This window comes from Sardina pilchardus, chromosome 11 (genome assembly GCF_963854185.1).
Source record: "Sardina pilchardus chromosome 11, fSarPil1.1, whole genome shotgun sequence".
Classification (NCBI taxonomy): Eukaryota; Metazoa; Chordata; class Actinopteri; order Clupeiformes; family Clupeidae; genus Sardina; species Sardina pilchardus.
The window spans coordinates 26,959,990-26,985,291 of record NC_085004.1 but is presented as its reverse complement, the minus strand read 5'-3'; the positions used below and the strand labels follow the sequence as shown (position 1 = coordinate 26,985,291).

Sequence of the window (25,302 nt, the reverse complement as noted above, 5' to 3'; positions counted from 1 at the left end):
ATGTATGTGTGCGTTGTGTGTTTGTGTGTGTGGTTGGCATGACGCACAGAGCCAGCCGTTCATCATTCTGCTAGTCCTGTTTTTATTTTTATTTCTGCATTTAAGATGTAGCCCTATTAGACGGCGGCATTAAAACTGCACATCTGGCAGTTTTCATCCTCCTAAAATGCCGGAGCTCGCAAAAGAAATGTTTAACTAGAGACCCAATTAAAATATCTCGAAACTGACATGCAATAGGGATTTTATAGAGTGTGTAATCCCCTTTACTGTGCGAACACAAATTTAGAGTACATAAATTCGGAGAAGCTTTCTGAAACGTCCGCAAATGAGACCCGCTTTACGTCGGTTTGCGCTCGTACGCCTTTTGAGGTGTACCTTTTGAAACGAGCACACATTTTGGGCTTCAAGGCACTATTCTGAGGGACTTCTCTGAAAAACTGTCAGAAGCGTGCTTTTGTGTTTTGGCTGATGAGGGAGTTAATTAGCTCAGCGGTAGCGAGTGAGTGTTTAATATTTATGTCCCTGCTGCTATACACAACGCCAGTCCCGCAGTCGCAGTTGCCAAAGATGGATTGCGGAGAATGGAGGCGTGTTTTATGACGAGCCTCACAGTGCGGTGCATAAGAGCAGAGGTTGTTTCAATTTTATGCTGCAAAAATTACTCCACTCGCCATACATCAGGTTTCAGAAGTACAGTGTAATCTGTCATCAATGCACGGAGCACAGACAGAATGTCTTGGTATTATAGGAAAGAAAAAGGGAAAAAATGCCTTTTGTAGACATTTGAGACCCGATGCTTGACTCAAAGGTCAGCCTCAGCAATTTAATACCAAGAGGATGACAAGAAAAGGTCCTAAGGCGTGTAGTCCTATTCTCTGCACGACCTAAAACACGAGCTTTGAGAGATCTGGGCGAAGTGGTGTGCGGTGTCCCCCTCCACCCTGTCCACACCTGTTTGGGGTGTGCTGCGTCCTTGTTTTTTTGGGATTGGGGTGGAGATGCGTGGTCAGGGAGAGGGCACGACCCACGCCAGGCGTCAGTTCTGTTGTCTGCCAAAACGCCCACCTCTGCTGCCATATTTAGACACAGAGAGAGAGAGAGGGAGAGTTCATGTCCCAAAAACACTCAGCGCATAAAAAAACTAGCGTCTTCTCCAGCAGACTGTGAGTGATGATCTCTCAAATAGCAAGAGGTTACAACTACTAGAGTTACATACACTCTGGGGACCAGGGCATTGTGAGGACTCTGAACTTCCCCGGGTATATAGCTTGCGTGGGACTACAGGACTACTGTGGTTTTGCACACTACATTTTCAGTCGTTTTTTGGGACTCTCCGATTCCAGGAGTGTACAGTGTGATGTAAGGGGGTGTACTTGTGCCCGAAGCCAAGTTGTTTGACTTTGTACTTTCCTCAGGAGGAGAGGAGAGTAGAGGAGAGGTGAGGCACTGAGGTCGGATGCCAGCTGATGTAAAACTGCGAACCGCTCATATTATGCATGCGCGAGCCTCCCTTTGCTAATCAGTGTTGAAAGAACACGCCGTAGTGCCAGCAGCAGTGTACTGTACGTCGACGTTAATCATTGATGTGTCCTATTGTTCTTGTGATTAAAAAATTACCGCGGTGTACGAACTGGAACATGCATTGCGCTTTTGAGGTCCCTATTCCCATGCATACACACACACACACGCACACGCACACACAGATTGCACAAGGCATCTGTGACAAAATGTTTTTGAATGCTGATTATGAAGGTCATAAATGCAGTATAATATGACATAATGGTTAGCCCTCAGTTATTTCTATGCAATCTGAACCAACACAACCCAAATGCAGTATAATGTGATGTTTATTTCCCTCTCCTTCATTCCAATAGTACAATCCGAACCATCATGACCTGAATGCAAAAGGTGCCTGGGAGCAAGGCTTCACGGGGAAAGGGGTCGTCATCTCCATCCTTGACGACGGCATTGAGAAGAACCACCCCGACCTCATCCAGAACTATGTGAGCATTGCAACCACCAGAGCCTCTTAACGTCCTGCTGATGTTCCATCACTTGACGAATCCAAAGACGTAGATGAAATCTAATTATTCGGTTCTTTTTAATTAGCATACTAGATGCCGAGTTTCCAAGACAACCAGCTCCTCATCCTGCCTGAGTTGTATTTCCATGCCATTGGGGATTCAGTGGGAGTTAATTCCCCCTTGGAATGTTTCTGTGTCTTTTTGCGGTGATGTGTAGGATTCTGATGCCAGTTATGATGTGAACGACGGAGACTCGGACCCCCAGCCACGATACACACAGCTCAACGACAACAGGTACAGGTCCCTTTGAGTTCTCATCACAAAACCACTCCAAACATTTTAAAAGAAAGTTCTAGGAATATCTGAATTGCATTACTGCTGAAATTCTCTTTTTAAACTCATGAAAAAACATGGAATCTGGCTCATCAGGGTTTCTGGCACGGTGTTGCAGTTCTCCGCACAGACGGCCATTCCGGAGCTGTAAATAATTACTTGTGTGTGATTCTGCCATGCTTTTTAAATATTGCAGTGCTCTTCTTTTCCTCATGGCCAGTGTCTCTGTGTCGAGTTAAATATCCCCTCAGAAGAGCCCCTCTCCCTCACACACACACACACACACACACACACACACACACACACACACACGCTGAGTAGAGCCATGGCACAGCAGTAATGGGTGTTATGATTCGTCTCAGAATTTTCCTCACAATATGATTCAAATAACTACACATTTAAATGGACACATGGATCTCCTCATGTGAGGAGTTTTGCTCTCCTTTCTTTGAAGGAAGAGGAGATGAAGGCTGTGTACCACACACACACACACACACACACACACACACACACACACTCACTCACTTCAGTGCAAGTCCAAGCCTCCCTCTCTCTCCTCAACAGCCCTAAATTTTTCAGCGCATCCGCTGGGCATTTTTGCATGGCCTACTTAAGGGCGGGTAAATCTGAGGAGGATTACGCTTGTTTATGAAGAAAGCTGCTTTATTGTTGGAAATGCAGAACAGATTGTATGCGTCAAGGATGATCAGAACCCCGATGGTAAACAGCCTTTTCACCGAGGTCCGAATTAAGTGAATTAAGAGTGGCGGCTCTGATCCGACACAACCCGTTGCTGCCCGCGAGGGGGGCTTTGTGTCGCTTCTAAAAAGAAAGAGGCCTGTTTCGCTCGGACTCACTTTAATTTTGGATTTTCTCACCAATCTCTGTTGTTGGAGGGGGGACACGGGCCAGAAAGGCTTTTTATTTCATCTCCAGGCTAACCATGATTAGTAATGACAAGCAGAAAGGCTTAGAAAATGCAGACGACTAGGAATCAAAGGTCCCTCAGCCCCGAATGGTACCGACTTTGTAGTCCATGAAGCCGGGGCTGCCCTCTCTTTGTGGATGGCAAATTGATGAACCCCACAGCCTAGGGACAGAGAGGGTGGCAGAGAAAGAATTAAAGGGAAGAAGAGAGAAAGTGATTGGGGAAGAGAGATAAATGTGAACCCGGGTAAGAGAGCGAACGAAAGATGGATAGGCTGGCAAAAGGAGAGGGTAGCACAGAGAGAGAGAGAAAGAAAGAAAGGGAGGCAGCATTGAAAGCAGGACGAGAGGAGAAAGAGAATGAACAAGGCTTTGAAAGAAGAAGAGATATTTGGAGGTGGGGAAAGCCGCAGTGTAACCGCCATACTGTTCTGAGAACAGCGCCCTGCTCACTGCTCAGTCATCCACCGTGGAAGGGGCTGAAGTTCAAGCAGAGATGCGGCTCATTGGGAAGCACCATGCAGAGCCAGACGCCCACTCCGTCTAAATGGGAGCAAACGGCACCATCACACACTGCAGTGGGAGGGCTGACTGTGCACACTTGGCCCATTTTAGGAGTTTGGAGTTTATTTTTATTTTTTTTATATAGGGTGTGTTTTTCCCCCTCCCTGTAAGCTATTTTGGATTAGAAAAGTAAATAGTCAGCAAGATATACACCTAAAGTATTAACTTCAGTCTGTACATCTGCAGCTGAGGCTCTGCTGTGATAAGAAAAGAATATAGTTCTCTTTTCTTCTGGATTTGATAAGAGGAAAGGTGTGCGTGTCTGTGTGTGTGTGTGTGTCTGTGTGTGTGTATTTGTGTGAGCTTTTGGTGTGCTCCTACACACTAGTGTTTGGGTATGTCTGTACATTGTTGTCTTGGTGTAACACAAATTGAGCTGAATTCACCCAGAGAATATAAGAAACTCAGTAATACCCCCCACAGTCCACACCAACCTTCTCACCCCACTGCTTATCTCCTCTCTACCAGCTTGTCCCAGAACTCTTAAAAAATGTGTGTGTGGGTCTGTGTGTGTGTGTAGGGGTCTGAGAGTACTGTAGGTGACTTTGTCGGAAAGAGTGAGCAGGTGTTTGCTGGAGTGCGTGCATGTGTCTGTGAATGTATTTGCATGCATTTGTTTGCACACGTATGTGTGTCTGTGAATACACATCTCTGGTGCTGTGTGCGTCCTCTGAGTGTGTGTGTGTGTGTGTGTGTGAGTTTTCGGTGTGCGTCTCCATCCATCCGCTATAAAGCTGCTGGCAGGCCAGAGCCTGGATAGAGAGCCGGCTCAGGGGCTGCATATAAGCCCATCTCTGTTGGCTGCCCCCATAAAGGGCTCTTTCTTCCCGGGCGCCAGCGAGCGTTTTTACCTCAGCAATATGGCCATTCATGTGCTGCTGTTTGCCCAAGGTGATCTGTTATTTACCTGCCTCCTCCCGTGTCCCCTGCACGCCTGACGTCCCGCTCGGTTTCAGCGCTCGTTTCTGTGGAACAGCAGCTTTCTCCCGAGGCGCACAACCCGGAGATATCCGTTTCTCTCATCCGGCACGCGGCTCCGGATGTAAAGAAGCGACATGTTTACAGACGCGCATCACCCCTGCTATTAGTGTCTTTTCAAATATTGTCTCCATGCTCCGCGAGCCAGTCCACTCTCTGTTCCCGCAGCAAACAGAGCGCTCAAGTGTTCCAAAATATCTGAAACATGCAAATTATTTTTGCTCCAATATCCTCCTGGGAGCAGACCAGAACTGCAGAGAAAAGAGGCAACAAGAATTTAGCGAAGCGGCAACACACACACACACAGGCACATACTGTACACACACACACACACACACACACACACACACACACGCACACACACACACAGAGACAGACACAAACTCACAGCATTGAGTTATAACTTATGGTATTTTTCAATTCCAGGTGATTTACAAGTACAGATACAGCTATGCAGTTATATCTGGTCTACATCACCTGGCAGTAGCTTGTGAGTTACTCCGGATGCCACTTTTTATGCTGCATTTTTCATGGGAAAAGTCTACTGCAGCCAAGCCAAGAGTAGTCCCCTGTCCCCCACCACAGAGACTGGGACTAATCTGCGCCATAATTTCAGTCGATAGTGTTAAGTGCAGATGATAAATCATCCCGCAGCTTGTTTCTGCCTCGTACACAGAGAATCACACACAGAGAGCCACTGACACACACACACACACACACACACACACACACACACACACACAGTCATTGACACACTGACACACACACACACACACACAGAGTCATAGACACTCACACACATTCACACCAGTGGGATGGAGTGTGAGGACCTCACATTATTTTTCTCTGGGCAGTGGACAGTGCTGTGAAGAACTGCCTCTGCTGTCAAGGTCTCTTTCCTTGCTACGCTCCCATGGTGTGGCACTCCATGGCCTGAGCATGTCATGAAAAGATGGCTGGAGAGGAGCGGAGAGTTGTTATCAGCCAGCTCTGAGCTGTTTGTTTTTCTGTTGGTGCTTTACCTGTCAGGCACACTGGCAGCCCCGTGTGGCGGGCACAACGGGAGAATGGGAGTGTGCCAGCCGGTGCTTGGGCCTTGTGATTGGCACAGCGCCAATTTTGCATTTTTTTTAATGCATTCCTGTGGGTCTGCGAATAGCTCAACATGGGCCATGCCCTGGTGTAGGGGAAAGAACACTCAGAGGGGAATGGGATATTTTGCGATTTACCTGTGGTGGTGAATTGATGATTCCCCCTCTCTGTTTTGCTGTTTTGCCGCTCACGCTGAACTGGATGTGGAGGCATTGTGTAAAGATGGCCGCCATTGGCAGCCCCACTGAGAGAGGACTTATGGGCAGTCGGCTCTCTCTCTCTCTCTCTCTCTCTGCTGCTGCTGCTGCTGCCATCTCAGCTTCCTGAAACCAGCAAGACCTCATTCCTACTGTAATTAATACTGAGAGGAGCCAAGGCACGTCAAGGAAGACCCATGCCATCCCCAATTAACCTCCTGATATTAGAAGTCGTGTATTCTCTCAATCTCTCTCCAGACCCTACTGGGCATGAGTGGGAAAAAAAGAAATCACAAGGATGAGATGAGAGGTGTTGCCATGGTCACAGTGATAATTGCGGATCATTTGAGCTTGACCCTGCAACCCCGAGGCTGTCTCATGGGCAGAAGACCGGCCCGGCTGCTTTTGAAGTTGGGTCCGAACAAGTGGAAACTTCCAGAGTAATGGCCTCTGATTGGGGTGCTCAGCGACGCGTGATGAAGCTCAGAGCTCACTCCAGTTGACCTGACTCGACCTTCCACACCGACCTCATGGGAGGTGAACCACTCGCGGACGATGAGGCCGTGTTTTGTCAAATCCCGATGTCACCTTGGCACCGCTAAGATGGCACGAATGAAGCGAAGATGTCAAGAGGGCCGATATCATACGCTTATATAATATGTATTTTACTCAAATCATTTAGCTCTCGGGTTCCTCTCTGCATTCCTAACTTGCCTCCTCAGAATTGCTTGGAGCTGTTTCGCGCCCAGCTGGCCGGCTTTGACGGAATGAACAAGCTTATAGCCCCTTTGGGGTGCTGCTGGTGTCTAAAGACACGAAGCGAACAAGATGAGAGGTCCATCCTCACTATTCTGGCCCTATCACTGTGAAGTAAGCCTTGGTTCACATTCTTCCACAATCCCCTCAGCTGTGGTAACTGCCTCAGAGGGCCCTCCCATAAGGCCGTTTCCCTTGGCCTTCTTGCTAAGCCTGCCGGGAGATGTGCTAATCCACTTTAAGATGAGCGCTAACTCCCACCGTTCCTAATGTATGGACGAGGTCGCAAGCAGCACTTCAGCAGCCCACGGCCCCCTGCTGACAGTCAGTAGACGGCATGCCAGGGCCTTTGAGCGCCTCATGCTCAAGGCGCTAATCCTACTTCTGCCACCGTCCAGTGAAAGGGCTGCTGAACTCCCGAGTTCTCAAGGACTTTTAGCAAGATGACTTTTTTTTTGCCACTCCCTCCCTTTCTTGTGACCTTTTGTCCATGCCTCTTGCCCGGGATTTCTGCCGAGGGATTTCGAGCAGAGTACCGAGAGCTCGGGAGTGGTGTTTAACACTGAGTAAAGAGAGAGGGCAGGCTAACCTTTCATCTCGACATTGAGCTAAACTCTCTTTTAAGGAGAGCTTGTCAGGTTAACCTTTCATCCTTCATCTGTTTCACAACTGTGCTCTTGCCGTTTTTTTGTCACGTTTGTATGCCTTTTTCTGACTGTATCTTACCAGCAACAGTCTCCCTCTCTCTTTAAGGCTCCACTTCACAGCTCTTCTCAGCCCATCTCTTTCTCACTGGCTTTCTGCTCTAGTCGGTCGTGTCCTTTCCCTGTGCCTCTTCTCCCGTGCTGTCCGCACTGCTCTTTTTTCTTTTTTCTTTTTTTTTTCCCTCGTCACTCTACCCATTCCCGTCCTCTCTCCTCTCCCACCTCATGCCGTGCCATCACCGCGGAGACAGAGATGGACCCACCACAGGTTGGCAGGGCGCCTGTCAGGTCAGCGGCGTGACCCGTCACAGGCAGCATTCCGCCAGCGCCGAACCCCGGCCTGACACCAGTCAGACATCACCCTGGCACAAGTGTCCCTGCCAACGTGCCCCATCAGCCCTGACAGCCTCGGCCATCTTCCCCCTAATGAGGGCACTGCCACACTGATGTCTTTATACCCCAAAATTGACATAGATGGAAGGGGGCGTTTTTGTGGTTTGTTTGTTTGTTTGTTTGTTTCCGTGGTTTGACAGGCAGCCCTTGCCAACCGCTGAGATGCATTTTCATATGCACTGTTTATTTCTGCGCCAGCCGAGCAATTCTTGGATTTATTTGTTTATATAATCAGTTTCATGGAAATTAGAACGTTTCTGCCATTGTGAGGCCACATGTGTTTCCAGGACCAGAGTTTCCTGAAGAGACTGCATTTTTTAAGCTGCGTGCTGCATGGAGACTTTTAGAGGCTTGGCTAGGGGTGCTTCTGAAAGACTGTCACAGAAAATCCCATTTTTGTTTCCCTTTTCCCATTTTTTAAATTTGGTCCCATAAGATTTGCTATAGTTCCCACTCCTCTTCTTGATATTCCTCAGTCAAGATTTGCTATAGTTCCCACTACTCTTCTGGAGACTATGAGGTTGTTTCTGAGCGCCACCATCCAAGTCTTGCCTTTAGTCCGTATCATTGCAGTATTATTAAGGACAGACATGTATGGGGGGTGTCAGTCAAACAGATGAATGAGGTGTTTGAGGTGTCTGAACTCATGAGCAAGTGTCAGAATATGTTATAGTCTGGGTGTCTGCAGGGTTCCACTGGTTCCCCAGGACTCACTGGGAGAAATACAGTACCTATAATGCACCAAATGCATGCTGTCTATCAGTATTTAACCTGGTGTTATGTAATTCAGGTGTTTTTGGTTTCCTTAAGCCTGTAGATCCAGACACTGCTTTTTCTGAGCCTACTGTAGGTATTTTGTTTTCAGTTGAGGCATGTACAAGGATGTAGGCCTTAGTCAAGGTCTTGAGATTAGATCTTTGGCCCTATAGGCAAACACAAATGGTCTTGCTCTCCACAGTGTTATTTGGTTCATTCCTGCTTGAAGTCGTCACTGCCTCCTGATTCTCTTATCAGATCAGTCTTTTGTGTGAAAGGGGCAGTGTGTGTGCCGCTTCTCTGTGTTTAGTGACAACGCCTCTCTGTTGCTCTGTGTCCAGCCAAAACAGATGGAGGCTTTGTTTTGAAGATCAAACGTGTCTTTTCTCTCTCTCTGAATGATGGTGTGGTGTTTCAGATGTTAGAGGAGGTCATCAGAAGAGGAAGTGGAAGATGTCAAGAAGAGCCCCAGGGTGTCAAGGACATTTTGAGATGCTGAGATCTGGGTTGCCATTTTCGTCACAAAGAGAGGATACTCGTGTCTTGATTAAGAAGCATACTGATCCTATTATGACCATTTGCAACAGGATGCGCTGACCTTCTTGGTGGAGGGTTTTCTTATTCCGAGGGCAACTATAACTGACATGTTTGTGTCAAAAGTGAGATTTTCTAGTGAGGTTGTCAATAAATCCTCTTGATTATTATGTGATTTTTGTGTTTGTGCCATTTGTGATTCATGTCTGCCATCCGAGTCCATGGAATAGCATTGACCTTGAGCTTCTCGCATCAGTTGTGAAGGATTGACAGGTCTGTCTGTGTGTGTGATGATGTGAATATAGTGTGTTATGAATTTGAAAAGTCTGAGTGTGTCCGAGTGTGTATGTAGCAATTATGCAATTATGCCTCGACCTGTGTGTGTGTGTGTGTGTGTGTATACAAACCTGCTGAGTGCTTATCTGTATGTATCCTCACGGAAGAGGAAGAGTTAACAGGGCCACAGCCTGTTCCCTTCCTTCTCTGATGACGGTGTCACACCACAGAGCCAGGCACCTGTCGAGCGATCCATCACCAAAACACATCCAAGCTTGACGGGTGGCTATTAACGTCATTAATCAATCCTTTTGCCTCTTCCTCTCTCTGTCTCTCTCACACATACGCACACATACACGCTCGCACACACATATACTTGCTCGTGCGCAGACACAAACACACACACACACACACACATTCACACTGTCGTCTCTTCAGGTTTGTTGCAATGAGTGAATGATTTGCCATTTTCCACAGTCAATGGTTGCTCAAAACTTCTGAAGTAATTCGGAAAGTTTTTTTTTAGAGTGACTCTCATTGATTCAAAGACGCAATTTAAAAAATAGAAGAGAAATAAATAACTTTGTTGAGGTGCAGAAAGTAGTACAGCACACACACACACACACACACACACACACACACACACACACACACACACACGCACACACACGCATACACACACTCACTCACACACACACACACACATCCTCTCCCTCTCCTTTGTTTTCCTCTCTCTTTGTCATTTTTGTCACAGCCCCTCTGCCTTTCTGTAACTCACACTCCCATCTGTCTGTCTTTCTGACACACACACACACACACACACACAAGTATGTCCCAAATGCACAGGAATGAAATGACACTTGTCTTCTGTGCGGGATCAAATGTCCCACATACTTTAGCCGAGGCTTATTGTATCTCACCCACGTCGGCTGCCTGCATGGGTCCTGCTTCAAAGCATTCACTTTCCCTCTATCTCTTGCACGTACTCACTCTCATATACATACACCACACACACACTCACAGACTCTTTCATGCACACAGGCATATACACTCACACACCCACACACGCACACTCTATGATGAATAAAATCCTATCTCACTATAAAGGGGCAGATAAAAGGATGTGGTTTCGTGTCCTGCGGCCTCTCCTCTGTGATAAGGGAGCGCTGGGTGTGTGGTGGTGGTGGTTGGGAGGCCTTTGCACATGTTCCCAACGCCAGTGTAACCTGAAGAGCTCGGTCATGAGGCCCGGCCTGCCTGAGGCCCACAATAAATTGATCTTGATGCTCTTTGCCAAAGCTGTATCCCATTGCAGTTGTAAGCCCCCCAACACACACGCACACACACACACACACACACACACACACATCCTCACACATCCACACACATCCATCACCCCCCATTAGAAGTCATGGAACAAAGACAAGTGTTGTCAGATCCTGAATGCATTGCATAATTCTGTCATGCTGTAGCTTCATTAGGGGCTGCTTTTAGGTAGTGGATTGCTTATGTGCGCTCATGTTGATATCGGGTCCTTGTTGGAGTACCTCATTAAATCAAGCTAATGAAGGAGGCTCCAACAGGTGCCGTCTTCTTTTTTTTCCCCGTCTTGCATTTGCATTCCTTTGCCTGTGACTGCAGGCTGCAGTGGACCACGCTGTAACTTGCCAGCTGTCCTTTATTGATTTAAGTATCATTGCTGATTACTGATCATTAATGGTACCCGTGTAGTTGACCGGGCAGTTGACCCTTTTTTAGTGTACTTAAGAAAGTCAGTGCCAGCCTTGTCGGAGTCTCCAGAGCCGTCCCTCAGCTCAGAGCTTGGACCTAATCTCTTCCCCGTGATGCTTGTTAACGGGGGACTTGTGTTGCTGCGTTCCTCTGGAGGTCAGTGATGTCAGTGACATTCACCTTTGACCTCCCGCTGCCGTGGCAACTGACCGTGGAGGGATTTTGCTGGACTTGGTCTGATCCTTTTATACGCCGTTTTTTTTTTTGTTTTGTTCTGGCGTCTGAAAGTTAGCGGTCGATCGGTGTAAGCATGTCTGCTGACCCGTGGGAGGTGAAGCGGAGGCCAGGGGGGGGGCATAAGGGGTGACCAACCTCCAGTCCAGATCTGCGTAAAGCCCCGTCAGCCGAGCTCTGTGGTCAGCAGCTAAGGGGAGGTTAAGGGTACAGAGTGCCTGGTCCGAGGTGGCTCGTCGGCAGGAGAACCAAACTGAATTGAGCTGAGCGGAGCTGAGCGGAGCTGGGTCTGTGTGCCAGCGATGATCCCAGAGTGTGTCATGGTGCTGCGTTGGCACTGCAAGGTGGCACTGCCAGGGCCTTACAACAGGTGTGCCCCCTCTCTGCCAACCTGAGCGACAGCTGGCAGTGTTTGTGTGTGTGTGTGTGTGTGTGTGTGTGTATGGGGGGGCCTGTGTGGATGGCTTGGTAAGGCATGTATGTGTGGAGCTGGGTATATTTGTGTGTGTGTGTGTGTGTTACCAAAAAGCTGTGCTGCGCTGAAGCTCTGAGCTGTAGCAGAGCAGAGCAGCTCAGCCCCATGCGGCTCAGTGCATCAGGATGAGAAGGGCTTTGTGAATAAATAAATCACATTTACTAGGCGTTACACTCGCACTATGCTCCCTGCATCCCTCTCTCTCCCTCTCTCTCTCTCTCTCTCTCTCTCTCTCTCTCTCTCTCTCTCTTTCTCTCTCTCTCTCTCTCTCTTTCTCTCTCTTTCTCTCTCTCTCTGGAGCTTTCGGTCCTCCTGAATGCAGCATGTGATCCTATTCTCTCTGGTCTTGGCAGCTTCTGTTATGCTCACACAGGCGAAAAGTCAAGGTCACTCTCTTTTTCTGTCTCTATAACTCTCCACCCTCCCACACCCCCCACCACCTCTTTTCCCTCTCTTTCCCTCTCTTTCTCCCCCTTTCTCTCTCTTTCCTGATCCCCCCCTGAGCCATGATGGAACTCTCTGGGGGAATATGTCTACCTGACTGTTCTCCCCTGCTGCACTAGTTGTGTGTGTGTGTGTGTGTGTGCGCGAGTGTACGTGCTTGCGAGATGTTGCGTGTGTGTGTGTGTGTGTGTATGTGTGTGTGTTTGTGTCTGTGTCTGTGTGTGTGTGTGTGTGTGTGTGTGTGTGAGAGAGAGAGAAAGAAAGAGAGAAAGTGTTTGTTTGTGTGTGTGCTTGCTCATGGAATGGCACAATGCCTGTCCTCTCTGTCCTTGCAGTGTGTTTGTGTGTCTGTGAGTGTGTGTTGTCTGTGCGTTTGTGTGTGTGTGCGTGCGTGTGAGATGAGGGTCAGACACTGCATCTGTGCTATGAGTGTTTGTCCAGTCTGTGTCAGCACTCAACAGTGCTGTTGTGCTGTAAGCTAAACTGTTTACGTGTGTGTGTGTGTGTGTGTGTGTGTGTGTGTGTGTGTGTGTGTGTGTGTGTGTGTGTGTGTGTGTGTGTGTGTGTGTGTGTGTGCGCCAGATAGAGTGGTGTTTTGGTGCAGAAGCATATGGAAGTTTGAGTGTGGGCTTTACACAGATGGAGGTGAGGCTCTCGGACGGAGACTTTGTGCAAATCTTAAGTGGCCAGTGTTCAGACTAGTGCTGTTGGTCCTAGTTGCCATGGACATTTTCCTGGGCAGATGTGTGTGTCTGTACATGTATTTGTGTGTGTGTGTGTGTGTGTGTGTGTGTGTGTGTGTGTTGTGGTAATAACTGAATGTGTTATTTGTTTCTCTCTCTTGGCAGACATGGGACCCGTTGTGCTGGAGAGGTTGCTGCAGTGGCCAATAACGGCATTTGTGGAGTAGGGGTGGCCTATAACGCCCGCATCGGAGGTAAGCCACAACACAACACAGCACAACACAACACCAGCATGCCTACCACATCAGCATCTGTACACACTCGCACTCATAGCGTAGCACAACACACACGTCCACACACAGCCGGTCACACACCCAGCTTATCCACACACAAGCCACACATCCACATCACTCAATCACTCACTCACTCAGACTCACACACACACACACACACTCACACCCACACTGTCTCTCACTCTGTCACACACACACACACACACACACACACACACACACACACACACACACAAATACACACCTACATGTACCCTGTTCTTGAGTAAGTCAGTCCTTGTCCCTGTAGCCCAGAGGATAGTACATCCTGTCTGAGACCGGTCACGTTTCCTAGCCTCCTTTCCTCTCATCTCTCCTCTCCTCTGTGTATACACACACACAGAGACACGGGCACGCACACGCACACACACACACCTCCCCTTGTCTGAGCCGCTGCCTGGGTCGACTAATCCGATTCCATCAGAGCATGAGAGCCTGATTCATCCTGCTGCCTCCAGTGTTCGTGGCGGACAGCTCTGTCCACTCTGGAGGCCGCTCGGAGAGGGTGGCCTCTCCTCAGAGCTCGCCGCCCTCCCTCTCATTCCCGTTATGTCCGACGTTCCCATCACTGCCATCCTCTAATTCCAGCTTAACAGAATGATGGGAAAACGCCGTCGGAGGGTGATGCATTGTTTGTTGACGGTATATGACAGGAAAGATACAGTACGTCCATACATATCACTGCTAACGTCTTTGGAGAATGGGAGGGTGGGTGGTCATAAATCAGTGGTAAGCTTTTAAAGTGACTGTATCAAATGTCCATTTGTCCCTCGACGGCCCCAGAGGTGGTCTGGCTGTTCTCCACCACCTCCGTCAGGGTAATGTGAAACCATAAAAAAAAATTAAATAATAAAAAAAAAAGAGTTTCAAAAGAAAGAAAAGAGAAGAACAAAGTGTGTGTGTGTCATAATGTGTGGGTGTGTGATGTGAGGCTCTTGATCATTTTTAATGAGCAAGCTGTTTTTTTTTATTTTTATTTTATTTTTTAAATATGTGCATAAGCTGCATTGAAGCCAAACAGACCAGGCATGGCATGATCCACCACAGCCTCCAACTGCATTTTGATCAAAGTGGACGTTGTTGACATGCTTGTGTTTGATGCTTGCTGCTGGAGCCACTTGCTTTCTTTGGTTATGCGGGAGTGTACTCACTGCGCACACAAACACACACACACACACACACACACACACACACACACACACACACACACACACACACACACACACGTGTTCGTATCTCTCTGGCCTCTATTCCCCTGCTCCCTCGATTGGGGCCTGTGGATAAGTTTTTTGTAGTACTCTTCTGCCCCCAATGGATCAAAATGATCCGTGTGTGTGTGTGTGTGTGTGTGTGTGTGAGAGAGAGAGATAGAGAGAATATGTATTTGTCCACTTGTGACATCTTTACATATTGAAGGTATTTTTGTGCTGACCATTATCTCATTCATGTCGTACAGTACTTAATTATTTCTCACTTTTTTGCGCTCTCTCTCTCTCTCATACACACTCTCACACACACACACACACACACTCACACAAGAGGGAAGGAAAGATCGCCATTAGATATAGACTGCATTCAGGTGCATGTCTATCTGCTGGTGTGTTTGTGTTGTTGCCAAGTATTAGAGTGAGTGTATGTGTGTTTGAATCAGTGGATGCTTATAGTATGGTGTGTGTGTGTGCTGTAAATGCTGTGTGTGTATGTGTGTGTGAGACAGGGCCATCGGTGTGAGCATGTGTAATCTCTTTAATTACCGCCACTGCCTTTCATTGCATTTTTCATCTCATTACCTCTTAGCCGCCCCCCAGACACACACACACACACACACACACACACACACACACAGTGTGCTTCAGCCCCTAACCTCCGGTGTAGACTGAACCTCAAGAGGTGACATCCTGTCTGCCCTTAACTCCTCTCTCTCTCTCTCTCTCTCTCTCTCTCTCTCTCTCTCTCTCTCTCTCTCTCTCTCTCCCTCTCTCCCTCTTTCTATCTCTTTCTCTTTTCTATTTTCCTTTTCTATTGCTCCGTCCTCGTTCCCTCTCGAGCTGTTTCAATACTCTCCGTCTGTGCCTCTTACACTATTAGCTCTCGCAGTGAATAGTTGATTTCTCCTCAATGACTTTAATCTTCTTTCTCTTATCTAACTGACTTTACTTTAGCTCTCGGAATAGCAAGTGCTTCAGATCGGCATGAAAGGGACTGAAGTGACTAAAAACACGAGTGCTTGTTCAACACAGCACAGCAGGCGGAGTTGCACCAACTCCAAAATCCCACTAGAACGCTTAGCGAATTTTACATCCTTGACCTGACGGGGCTGATAATTGATGGTGACTTATAGATGCATTGTTTAGTGTTTTTAAGTATGTGTGTGGCGTTTTGTTTTGTGTGTGTGTGTATGTGTTTTGTGTGTGTGTGTGTGTGTGTTTGTGTGAGTGTGTGTGTCAGTACTGCTCTTCTTACTGTTTTTGCATACTAATTACTGTATGCACACTGCAGGACTCTGTTCACAAGGGAGTCGTGTGTGTGTGTGTGTGTGTGTGTGTGTGTGTGTGTGTCTGTGCTACTGTCTGGGAAGTTTTGCTGCTTTTACTGGAACATGTTTGGATCCAGCAACCAGATTTTCTTTTTTCAGATTTGTATGTGCAGTCAGAAGCACTAACACACACACACACACACACACACACACACACACACACACACACACACACACACACACACACACACACACACACACACACACACACACTTCCTTGTTGACATCTACAAATGCTGACATGGTCTTAATCCTCTGTAATGTACTTCAGTCCTGCGTCTGCTTTCTTCTCTTGTTTCCTTCCTAAACTTTTCAGACGTGTGAGTGATTTGGCACGCTCTCTGCCTCCCCCCATCTCTCTCTCTCTCTCTCTCTCTCTCTCTCTCTCTCTCTCTCTCTCTCTCTCTCTCTCTCTCTCTCTCTCTCTCTCTCTCTCTCTCTCTTTCTTTCTCTCAGGTCCCAGTCACCCCTTTGTTAATAATGGCTCAGTTTAACAATGTAGGGAGTCTGCAACAGAGTTTAGTTTTGGTAGGGACTTTACAATAAAGCCTTGAAGGGTACAAGCAAAACAGCCAAGCTGGCAAACAAAAGGAATTTACAGGGGAAAAAAAACACACAAATGCAGACAATGCCCGCTTATGCCCCCGTCCCTTTTATGTGGTCTGATTAGACAGGCCCTACACGCTAGCGCACCTCATCAGATGGGCGCAAAAACGGCAAGGTCAGCTTAAAAAAAAAAAAAAAAAAGGAAACCGGACACAGGTCGGGAAGAAACGCATGCGAGGCCCAATGGCTGTGACTACCCCTGCGTTCCTTTTTGGGTCGCGGCGCGCTCCCTTTGAAGTTTTTTTTTTTTTTTTTTTTTTGTCGGGCACGGTGCATGTCCTACATTCCCAGCCCTCTCTCTCCCTCTCTCCCTCTCTCTCTCTCTCTCTCTCCCTCTCTCCCTCTCTCCCTCTCTCTCTCTCTCTCTCTCTCTCTCTCTCTCTCTCTCTCTCTCCCTCTCCCTGCCCTGCGGAGGGTCCGCCGCTTGCAGCTGGCGTTCGGAACGCGGCTGGCCCCTCTCTCTCTCTCTCTCAACGCTCCGCTCGGGCTGCCCCGCCCCGCCCGTCCGCCTGCGTGCCGTCAGATGTGCCGACGCAGAACAATAGCACAGGCGTCCGTAACCTGATTTCCCCTCCGTAATGAGGTCTCTCCCGCTCTCTCTCCCCGAAGCTTTATAGCAACCTGCGCCGGGCTAGTTAAAGCACGTAACCGGCCAACAAACGCCGCAGCAACGTGAAGGACGAGAACGAGCCAGTGTTTGCTCCAGATGCCTTCTCTCTCAGGCCTGCCAGAGATTAGGGGTGCGTCATGTTTTGTCATTTTGATTTTCACTGGGGTACGAGCAGGACTCTGTGCCGCAAGATACCAAGTCTGGCACCAAAGCGCTATAAAAGTGCGTGTCATCGCACTGGCCGGTAGACGCTTGTGCGATGCGACAGAAATGACCAAATAAGCCGTCCGGTGCGTGAAATTAAACGAAGCTGGCAAGCTGCAGAGCGGAGTGAGTGTGTGTGTGTGTGTGTGTGTGTGTGTGTGTGTTTGTGTGTGAGTGAGTGTGTTTGGTTTGTTTTGCGCTGAAGAGCTCTCCTGCGCTGCTCTGGAGCTGCACTCGGGCTCCCAGCGGGGCCGAACTTTCTGAATCAATTCTTGGGCCCTGTCAGGAAAAGCCCTTCAGCGATGTGTGACTGTTTGGCTGTGTGTGTGTTTGTTTATGTGTGTGTGTGTGTGTGTGTGTGTCTGTGTCTGTGTGTTTGTGTGTTTCTGTGTGTGTGTGTGTGTGTGTGTGTGTGAGCAACTGAGCGCGTGTGTGTGTGTGTGTGTGTGTGAGCATGAGTGTGTGTATGTGTGTGTGTGTTTGTGTGTTTATTTATGTGTGTTTCTGTGTCTGTCTGTGTGTGTGTGTGTGTGTGTGTGTGTGTGTGTGTGTGTGTGTGTGTGTGTGTGTGTGTGTGTGTGTGTGTGTGTGTGTATGAGACAAGCTGACAATGAGTAGCAGCAGCAGCAGTAGCAGCAGTAGTAAGCTAGAGGAGGCAGAAGGTGACTTATGTAAAGCACCCCAGCAGCACTCTGCCCCTCCGCCCCTCACTGCTGACTCCGCCGCTGACTTCCTCGGAGAGGGAGCGTCGACTCGTCGGGCGGTGGAGTGTGACCCCTCGGGATATACGCGACTCGGCGGGACAGCTCCGTTTTTGTCATTTGCTTACCTGCCTGAAGCGTTTCGTTGCTGCTGCAGAGCCAGAGGTGCGCTGAGGCCAGAGCCGAGGCCTTTAAAGGGGACCCGCCGCTCCGCACAGCTCCCCGAGCCCGTCTCTCACACACACACACACGTACACACTGACAGACACACACACACACACACACACACACGTACACACTGACAGACACACACACACACACACACACACACGTACACACTGACAGACACACACACACACACACACACACACACACACACACACACACACACACACACACACACACGTACACACTGACAGACACACACACACACACACACACACACACACACACACACACACACACACACACACTCTAGACGGACTCCGGGGTCAGTGGAGATTAAGTGGACAGGGCTGCTCCGGTCAGCCTACATCCAGCACCAGAGTCACTGTTGAGCATTCAGGAAGTGCTCTGGAGCTCTCCAAGGCCCTGATGGTGCTCTCCAAGCTCCCCCCCTCCCCCCCTCCGTCTGCGTCTGCTTCTTAGGCACTCAAGCATTAGCAGCTCAGTTTGGTGATGTGCTAAAACTCTGCCATTCTGACAAATGCAAAAATCCTGTGAACTGAAAGTGTTTTGAAGAACATGAAGTGTCGCTTTTGACTATTTGGTATCGGCGGGGTTTTTTCCTGATGAGGCTGCGCCTGCAAGGGAACATCAAGGCGAGTAGGGAACAAGTGGCGCTTAGTGGTCCCCACGATAGTCTGTGGAAGCTTTTTGTACTGCGTTGCTGTTGTCAGCTTTTTTGACTGGTAAGAGAGAGGAGCTGCGTCGCACAAAGATGGTGAGACTGAAATTAGCAGGACTGTTGGCAGTGATTTGTTTCAGTGTGTTTTATATATATATAATTGCGCGAGGGCTCATAAATAATCATGGCGGTGGATGTGCCAGGTTTATCTGAAGGCGCGTATTCATCTCCAGTCCCAGGAGTGAGCGCTCTGTCGTCTCGAGCTGAAGTCGCAGAAACTTTTCACAGTCCAATTTTCGGGGGTTGTTATTGCTGAGCTGCAGCAGTTAGCAGGTAGCGATTCTGCGTGGCGGTGATTGATGCTGACGAACCTCGGCGCTCGCAGCGAGAACTCGCTTTTGTCGCCGGCGTTGTGCGGGGTGTGTGTTTGTACTCGAGTGCTGTGAGAGTTTCCACTTGGGTGAGCTTCGGTGTTGCAGGGGAGAATGCTTTGCCCTCTGAGTTGTGTGGTGCAAGTTGTGAGAGTGAGGTGTGTGTGTCTGTGTGTCTGTGTCTATGTGTCTATGTGTGTGTCTGTGTCTTTGGTGTGTATCTTTGTGCTGTGGAATGAGAGCTCAAGTTTTGATTAACTTCAGCATTGCAGGGAGAAGACTTTGCCCACTTCGGGCCTGTTAGTTGTGTAAGAGTGTCAAGAGTCTTGAGTAGTGTGTGTCTGTGTGTGTGTCTTTGTATCTGTCTGTCTGTGTGTGTGTGTGTGTGTGTGTGTGTGCTAGAGTGGAGTGTGTGCTCCAGTGCTGTCTCCTCTGACTTGCTGCTGACTTGCCGTCCGTCTCTCTGTCAGTCAGTCGGCGGGCTGGTCGGCGGGCGTAAGTGGCGAGGACAGGCGGTCACGCTCCTGCCTCGCTCCGGCCGCTGGCTCCTAATCCAAACACAATGGCCCCGACGCCGCCGCCTAACATCCGCTCTCCGTCAGGAGCACTGTCAGCCGCACAGCTGCTATTCATTTCTCACCGCCACACTTTTCCAAACGGGTGGTCTCTCTCTCTCTCTCTCTCTCTCTCTCTCTCTCTCTCTCTCTCTCTCTCTCTCTCTCTCGTCTCTTCCTTCTCTTGCTCTCTCATTCTCTGTCTCTCATTCCTACGCTTTTCCGGAAAAGGGTCATTTTTACCGAAGGATAAACAATTACTTCTGTATCCTGTGTACTGCTCCAGTGATTTAGCGTTGTGTGTTTGGCACCGTGGTTTCATTCTTTGCTTTTATTTATTGATTTTGGTGTGTGGCCTCAATTAGTCCGAACGGATGAGGGCTTTAAGGACAGGCAGAATCTGTCCTTAAAGTAGAAGGCTGTGTGGGTCGGAGGAGGAGGATGGGCACAGTCACATCCTCGCGTCTCTGTCGGACCCCCGTGCCAGGCTTCCTCTTTTCATGTACCGCTCGGTGGGCAGCTCTGCGGCCCGTGGGCCGGTGGCAGGACGTGGCGGGCCGCAGATGAAAGGGCCCTGGGCCTCGTTTATCTGCCTCGTCCGTCCCCATATGTGGGCTGGCACAAACAGCCGCGCCCCCTCGCCAACGAGAAGTATTGGTGGCAGCAGCAGGAGAGGGAGAAGTTTTGAAGATGGCATCCCTCATCGTCTCTCTGCCCCCACTGAGAGAAGGGGTTGCATCTAAGAAGCACACACACACTTTGGGAAAAAGTTTTGCCTGTTTGATCCAAAATCAATGGAGGACTTCAGAAATGAAATTGGCATCCCCCCTCCCCCCCCTCCCCTCTCCGAGCCCTGAAGCCGAGCTCATCCTTTGACACGCGCTCGCCGTAATCTTTGTCTTTCAAAGAAGCGCCGGTACAAGCGAAGAAGAGAGGAATTACAAGAGAAAGAAAGGGAGAAAGAGAGACAGAGGGGCTAGATTGACAGGGAGGCAGGATAAGAACAAGAAAAGGTAAAAGACCGAGATAGGGGGAAGCGGAGGCACAGAGATTTTTTTTTTTTCCGAGCGCCTGCCCTCACCGTTCCAAAGATGTATTTTTCAGAGATAGGCCCGCGGAGGCGAGAGGAATGTTTGCATCCGTCACCTCCCTGTGAACTCCCCAAATTCAATCTGTTCTCTCTCCTCCTTAGCGCGTCTTTAATTATATATGCAGTGCCGGCTCCACCACTGGCTTTGTGCAGCGCTTCCTGTGTTATTTAGCGAGTCGAAAGCTTTGATGCTGCAATCCTCCCCTCCCCCCCCCCCCCTCCCCAAACTTTCACTGGGCTGTCAATAGCTGCTTATAGGCGTTTAGAAGTTCCCCAGCAGGAACTTTGATGGATTGCCGGCCTTTTGTCAGCCTCAGACCATCACTGGCCCACTTCCCACTTTGATTGGAAAATGTAGCGTTGAGGTTTACTGAATGTACAGCACATATGAACGTGACGTGTTGAAAATGTGTCTTTTAACTTTGGTCCTCCATTTGGGCCAACATTTCTTTGGCAAAATTATGTCAGACATTCCTAACCTTGCGTGTGTGTGTGTGTGTGTGTGTGTGTGTGTAGGCGTGCGTATGCTGGACGGCGAGGTGACCGACATGGTGGAGGCCCACTCTCTGAGTCTCAACCCGCAGCACATCGACATCTACAGCGCCAGCTGGGGGCCCGAGGACGACGGCAAGACGGTGGACGGCCCCGCCAAGCAAGCCAAGGATGCCTTCCTGCGCGGCGTCAACGAGGTAACCCAGCCCTCCGTCCACCCTACTGTCCACCCCACCGCCCACCTCCTCCACTGTGTGCTCACTCTTGGACGTCTGTCACATGAACACCTCATTTATTTCCCGCAGCCAAGATAGCAGATTGTGGTTTTTCATAACGGGCCGATTTTTTTGCCTAACACAGGGAAAAGATGGACTTACTCGAAACTTGAGAGACGTGCGCTCTTAATTTGTTTTATATCTTGTAAGTATAGATTAAGTGTTCCGCTGAGTGATGCTGATAATATTGCCGTTAATTCGGCGCGTCGGGCACAAAATGACGAGGCACAGATAAGGAGAGTGGTTGCGGTCATCCCCGGCTCCATTGAACGCCTCGTGTGACTGATGGTCCAGCCTGTGGGTGGTGAAGAGGCAGCGGCGTGCGGCGACCGCCCCAAAAGCCGAGCCTCTCTCCTCGGCCATTAATCCGCCAGCGTGGCGCCACAGCGCGAGCTCTCTGCTCGTAATGAACTGAGCCTAATAGAATCTAGCCCCCCAGTGTCACGCTCGTACTTTCTCTCTCGCTCTCATAGTCTATCATTGATAAACACACACACACACACACACACACACACACACACACACACACACACACACACACACACACACAAACACACACACACACACCACTCATTCGCTCAGTGCTGAGAGGCACACACACACACACACACGCCGTGCGGAACTCCCAGAGGAAGCATGTGTGTGTGTGTCACTAACACAGTAGGGTCGTAACGTGGCGATTTGATTTGGAGCGTGTTTGTCGCTCTGCCTCTATTTCTCAGCGGTCCGCGAGACTCGAGTGCCGAGCCATTACCGCGCAGGGCTCCTTTTGATTTATACGGCACATTAAAGCTGTGTGTTGCCGCCCCGGAATTTCATTGCTGGTTTAGAGAAAAGTGAGACACATTCGTTTTCTTTTCCGGCGGAATGGGCTGTATTAGGAGTCCTAATGTCTCATTAGCACAAGGGGGGCTTTTGAAAGCCAACTGTCGTCACCTAGTAAAAAAAGAGAGATGGAGAGATGAATGAAAAGCGGGGAAAAGTGAAAGGAGAGGAAGAAGGTTCTGAAGGTGACAACCCATAGTCCCTTTCAAGCCTTTGTCCACATTATTCCACCGTAACATTTCCAGTTTCCGCAGCTTCTCGCTAAGCCTGTATTTACAGTACTTTTCAAAAAACGATGTGTAGTCTGCAGGGAAACACAGAGCCCCAACTAAAAGCCAAAAGCGCCGCAAGCCGGCGTCAAAAGCAGGCATGTCCATCCCTCGACGGGTAAAACCACCAGACGGGAAACATGAAAGGGCCAAGGGGGGAGCTGAGAAGCCTGGCCAGCTCCGTCGCTAGCGCTTAGCCGCTCCTATTTGGCTTCGACCGCTAATGAAGCAGATTAAGTCCCACGCGTTCCGCCTGGCCCTGTCCGCCCTATTGAACCGGCTCTAATGCCGTGCCATCGGTCATCATCTGCCCGGAATCCGTCGCCTTTGTCTTCTTGGCAGAGCCGGACTGCAGTATCTGCCCACGGAGAACAAACAAGCAGCGCCGCCTGTATCGCACCCGACCTTGGGCTTTTGTCCGTCCTCGTATAGGTATTGTTCTTCAGGGCCGCAGTGTTGTGTTCGGGGGCGATTATGAAGGGCTTGCGCTATTACAGGAAGCTTTGTACGTACATGGGCCCGTCATTAGGGCTTTGTGTGCTTCAAGAGGCACTGTGCTTTTTACGTCGGCGAGACTTCATTAGCGGGAGAGGCAGCCTCCCAGCCACACACACACACACACACACACACACACACACACACACACACACACACACACACACACACACACACACACACACACACACACACACACTCCCACAATAGACTAGCTCCATTTTTCTTTTATCTGCAATATCAATGTCCATCTGCATGATTAATGAGCCGCCCATTGATCGGCCGCCACCGCATCTTAGCCCTGCGCAAACAAGCACGTACACAACACAGACCGCGCTAATGTAATGCTTCACACACAGACAAACACACACACACACACACAGGCTAATGGACTTGCTCAAACACGTACACTCATGCTCGTGGTCACATACCCACACATACACACACACACACACACACACACACAAAATACACAAACATAATTTCTCTTTTCAGACACACCCATTGCTACTGAATGTACTTCTGTAGAACAGGCAGGTGTGTTCCGGATGAAAGGATGGACTCAACGGGAAACATACTGTACAGTACAGTATATATGCGCCAAACTTTTTCATCACTTTTGATCAAGTGGCCCATGTAATTGTTAGCTTTCGTGAGCTCACGCCATTGTGTTGAGCTTTCTGTGCCCAGTGAGTTTAATTGCTTTTTAAATTGCTTCTGCTTTGTGTCTGTAACATGAAGAGCATTGTCTGTGACATAAAGAGGGGGCATAATGTTTACCCACGGCACATAGTTCTGCAAGTGTATAGAAATACCAAATGAAAGAGAGAGAGGCAAAGTGTGTGTGTGTGTGTGTGTGTGTGTGTGTGTGTGTGTGTGTTTACAGAAAGAGTGCACACAACAGTGCGCGTGTGTATGTTATAGATATGCATGTATATATGTGTGCGTGTCTGTTTATGTGTTTATGATGAGCCTACGGAGGTTAAGGCACGGAACAATGATCCCATAATATGTTTTGGGCTTCGGCTGGCTGTGGTCTCCTGAGCCCAGCATGACTGTGCTGACATGGCGGTAGGAAGTCTCCGCTCCTCTCCTCTCCTCTCCGCTCCTCACCGCTCCTCTCCGCTCCTGCTCACGTATACAAATGAGCATGCAGTACAGTGCTCTCTGTGAATTAATGGAGCCGGGACATGGATAACGTCCTCGGGGAGGGAGCGAGAGAACAGCTCTCCGCTCGTGCAATCCAACACGCATTCACCATCTCCCCCGGGGCGGGGGCCTATTATGTCTTACGGAGCAGTCGTCTCACGCACAGCAGACAAGCCTGTTCTCTCCTGGTCTCACAATAACGTTAGGGGAACCTTATACTGTATGTTGAATGTATACAGTGTGTGCTATAGAATGATATCTTATTTGAGCAGGTGTGATCGGAGAAGCCTTTTTGTAAATGCAATTTCGTGAAAAACTAGTGGAGCTCTGTTCCCCATGTGTGACTGAGCAAAATTATTTTAAACCGTGCGCAAAACCCTCCGTTCTCATTATTATCTGTTCTAGTTAGAGGAATAACTGAACCATTTCCCATTAGGACTCCACAGACAGCACACTGGAGATCACCGTTCCCCGTGTTTGGGATGAAAGTGGGGGGGGGGGGGGGGGGGGGGGGGGGGGCCTGCCCTTTGTGCACGTGTAATCTGGAGAGGGGGGGCTAAGAGAGGATGAGAGCGGTGATGTGGCGGCGGCGGCGGCGGCGGCTAGCGGGCCAGTGCTGGCCTGCTGCGCGGGGGCATGTAGTTTAATTTAGACGCCGGCGCCCTAATCCCTCCAGTCTGGTGTGGGGTTTGGCAGCCAGCTGCGCACATCTGGATGCACATCTGCTGCAGCGTAGCCCCCCCACTCCCCCACCACAGCCCACTACCGGCCTCCGCCGCTAGTCAGCCAATCAGCCACGGAGGGGTGGAGGTGGGGATGGTGGGATGGGGGGGGGGCATGTTTTT

General features: G+C 49.4%; 1 protein-coding gene across 3 annotated transcripts in view; it reads left to right on the top strand.

The window, feature by feature from the left end:
- The window catches only part of furina (furin (paired basic amino acid cleaving enzyme) a), a 110,268-nt gene that overhangs the window by 62,628 nt on the left and 22,338 nt on the right, over positions 1-25,302 (top strand). For all 3 annotated transcript variants that reach the window (XM_062548985.1, XM_062548986.1, XM_062548987.1), the window contains exons 5-8: positions 1,875-2,003; positions 2,242-2,318; positions 13,267-13,355; positions 21,469-21,641. In XM_062548985.1, coding sequence (XP_062404969.1) covers positions 1,875-2,003; positions 2,242-2,318; positions 13,267-13,355; positions 21,469-21,641 — 468 coding nt within the window. The remainder of the gene's footprint in view (positions 1-1,874; positions 2,004-2,241; positions 2,319-13,266; positions 13,356-21,468; positions 21,642-25,302) is intronic.